The sequence below is a fragment of the Apteryx rowi genome, unplaced genomic scaffold, assembly GCF_003343035.1.
Source record: "Apteryx rowi isolate R43461 unplaced genomic scaffold, aptRow1 scaffold_1510, whole genome shotgun sequence".
Lineage (NCBI taxonomy): Eukaryota > Metazoa > Chordata > Aves > Apterygiformes > Apterygidae > Apteryx > Apteryx rowi.
Window position 1 is genome coordinate 29885 of NW_020447765.1, and position 3311 is coordinate 33195.

The 3311-nt window shown below is 51.3% G+C and overlaps 1 protein-coding gene across 1 annotated transcript; it reads right to left on the minus strand.

Annotated features, from left to right (window-relative positions):
* Positions 1 to 261: 261 nt before the first annotated feature.
* Positions 262 to 1248, minus strand: LOC112962667 (olfactory receptor 14A16-like). The gene has a single exon (XM_026059051.1). The coding sequence runs from the start codon at positions 1240 to 1242 to the stop codon at positions 262 to 264; it is 981 nt and encodes a 326-aa protein (XP_025914836.1). The 5' UTR covers positions 1243 to 1248.
* Positions 1249 to 3311: the final 2063 nt, after the last annotated feature.

The following is a 3311-nucleotide window of genomic DNA, read 5'->3' on the forward strand; positions in this document are numbered from 1 at the left end:
TTGCACTGGGGGCATCTGAGGGAGCTCAGACCAGCTGGCTTTGAGGTTCCCCCATCTCTGATGAAGGGGGAAGCCTGGCTTCCTGCTTTAATAAGGTCTCTGGGTCAGATTCAAATGAGAGATTCCTGAGGACATGTAGCACCTATTTTTTTTTTCTTTTTACAAGAATGTATCAGAGAAAAGTAAGAAAGAAATAAATGAACAACACATATCTTTGACGCCAAGTACCCTGGGAAAGAGGAGTAGATACACACGGGACAGTTACTGCTGCTGACATTGTACCCACTGGATCAGTTTTCTCCCTGCATCTTTCAGCTCCTTGTTCCTCATGCTGTAGATGAGGGGGTTCACTGCTGGAGGCACCACCAAGTACAAAACTGCCACCACCAGATCCAGAGCTGAGGAGGAGATGGAGGGGGGCTTCAGGTTGGCAAATATGATAGTGCTGACAAACAGGGAGACCACAACCAGGTGAGGGAGGCACGTGGAAAAGGCTTTGTGCCGGCCCTGCGCAGAGGGGATCCTCAGCACAGCAGTGAAGATCTGCACATAGGACAGCACAATGAAAATGAAACACCCAAAGCCTAAACAGACACTAACCACAGTAACTCCAGATTTCCTGAGGTAGGAGCTTGAGCAGGAGAGCCTGAGGATCTGGGGAAGTGCACAGTAAAACTGCTCCAGAACATTGCCTTGGCAGAGTGGTATTGAAAATGCGTTAGCAGTGTGCAGCACAGCATTGAGAAAACCACTGCCCCAGGCAGTTGCTGCCATTTTTACACAAGCTCTGCTGTCCATGAGGATCCCGTAGTGTAGGGGTTTGCAGATGGCAACAAAGCGGTCATAGGCCATGACTGTGAGAAGAAAATACTCAGCCAAAACAAAAAAGACAAGGAAAAAGACTTGGGCAGCACATCCTGAGTAGGAAATGGCCTTTGTGTCCCACAGGGAATTGGCCATGGATTTGGGGACAGAGGTGGAGATGGAGCCAAGGTCGAGGAGGGAGAGGTTGAGGAGGAAGAAATACATGGGGGTGTGGAGGTGGTGGTCACAAGTTATGGCTGTGATGATGAGGCCATTGCCCAGGAGGGCAGCCAGGTAGATGCCCAGGAAGAGCGAGAAGTGCAAGAGCTGCAGCTCCCGCGTGTCTGTGAATGCCAGGAGGAGGAATTCGTTGAAGGAGCTGCCATTGGACATTTGCTTCCTGTGGGCATGGGGGACTGTCCAAAGAGGGAAAGACATTGACAAGTTAGGACAGACTTCTCTGAGCAAAACTTTCTATTTCTAACAACACTGCCTCTCCCCCAAAAGCAGACATTACCTCTTCCCATTTTGGCTTGCAGCCAAGCCAGACACCCCAGAGTCAAATGGTGAAATGTCTTACAGATGAGGTGTCCTGAAGAGAGATTTGGTTCATTCCCAGCCAGTCTCCTTCTCCTCCCCCCACTGCATTGCCCAGAGCCCCACAGGTCAGAGGGCGACTTGGGTACCTCATTGTCAAGGACACATCTGCATGGCAGGTCCCACAGGTTCATTGTCTGAACTGCATCTGAAACCCCCTTGCCCAGAGAGTCCAAGGAGAAGGACAAGAGCAACACAGACAGGTGGAAACACATGGAACAGTACCATGATATTTCTGCCAAAGGAGGCAGGGACACAGAGAGACATGAGGGCACTCAGGAGTTTCTCCTCCTCTGGATGTCTGGCTGCCGAGGAAACGATGCATACCCTGGATTCCATAGCACTGAGGGCCAAGGGCTATGCTGGGTGGGAGAGGAGAGGAGGTGGTGAAATTTGTGGTTTCCTCTCGCACTTTGACCATGACTCTGCTGCCTGAAGCTGTCCCTGTAGGGAGCTGTTTCTCTGTCCCCATGTCTCTCCCCTGTCAGTGCTCACAGATCCCATCCCACCCACTGGGCACTCAGCTCTGCCTTGCAGAAACCTCCTAGGTGCAGGGCACTGCAAAGGGGCACCTCAGTGTTTGCAGGGGCTAAGGAGCAGGTGAGACAAACCTTGATGAGGCTGGAAAGGTGATGCTTCTGTCTGTAGGCTGAGGGATGGATGAAGGGATTTCCTGAATTCCTCCCAGAACTGTTCCTCTCTCACTGTCACTATTTTGGAGTCTCAATTCCCTGTTTAAACCTGACAGATCCAATAACGTTTCATTCCACCCAAAGAGAATAAGACTGAAAGCACAGACTCATGAAAGCTCCTTCCCTTTCGGGTATCCCTACCTTGATCTTCCTTTTGGAAACCCCCCTCCAGAAATGTTCTCAGGGTGAGATGGAGCTGTGAGCAGCCCTGACCCACACAGCATGCTCTTAACGGGAGAATGAATCTGCCCTGATGGGGGTCGATCCTCCCAACCAGAGCTTCTCCCTGCAGTGCCATGGGGAGCTCCCTGGGCAGGCTGAATGCTGATCCTTGCAGGCGGCAGAGTCAATGCTCCAGGCACACAGCACCCTGGGGGGCAGGGACACTGCTCTGGATCACAGCTCTAGGCAAACTTGTGTGCATACACTAGATTCATTCCCCTACAGTGTCCCTGGGAGAAGGTAGCAGGACGCCCTGTCCCTCTGATGATGTGGCAGTGAATTCCTGCTCTGAAGCATCTCCTCCTCCTCTGCACTGGAGAAGCTGGGAGAGTGATCCTTAAAAAACAGTCATTAAATGGGATGAGTTTAGAAGACTTCTCCAGGAACCTAAATAGCATTGCTCTATAGCCAGGAGTACAGACTTACCATGTAAAGGGCTGTGAAGATTTCTCCCACAATGAGTTCTCCTCTGTCCTCCAACTCCAGACTGCCTTTCACTTCTCTGTGTCTTGTCTCATCTCATGTCAGCAAGAGCAGGCAGTGTCTGGAGCCCTGCTGCTCTTTGCAGAGGAGATGCTCTTGCACAGAGCTCTCTCTTGGCAGTGCTGCCAGGATGCCATGAGCTCCCTCCGTCCCAGGAGCCTGGCAGAGGCCCTGCTGAAGGCATAAATTTCTCTCTCCCTTGTGCTCCCTCCTCCTGGGAAATGTTCACTGAGGTAGACCTACGGTCTCTCTCTAAACAGTGGAGATATAGACTGATTCCAGCATTGCAATTTGTTACATCAGGGGATGGTTATCTACAAGACGTGGAAATGTCCCACTCTGGAAACCCCTATTCCCATCTCTTAGCTACACAGGACACCTAGACAGGGACATGAAGGGACTCATTTTCCCATGGTTCAGGTGTTGCTCCAGATGAATCTGTCTGGGCATGTCATGCAAGTTTAGAAGCTCCTGGGCTGGAGTGGGATTCAGCTCCCTCCCATGAATGCCACA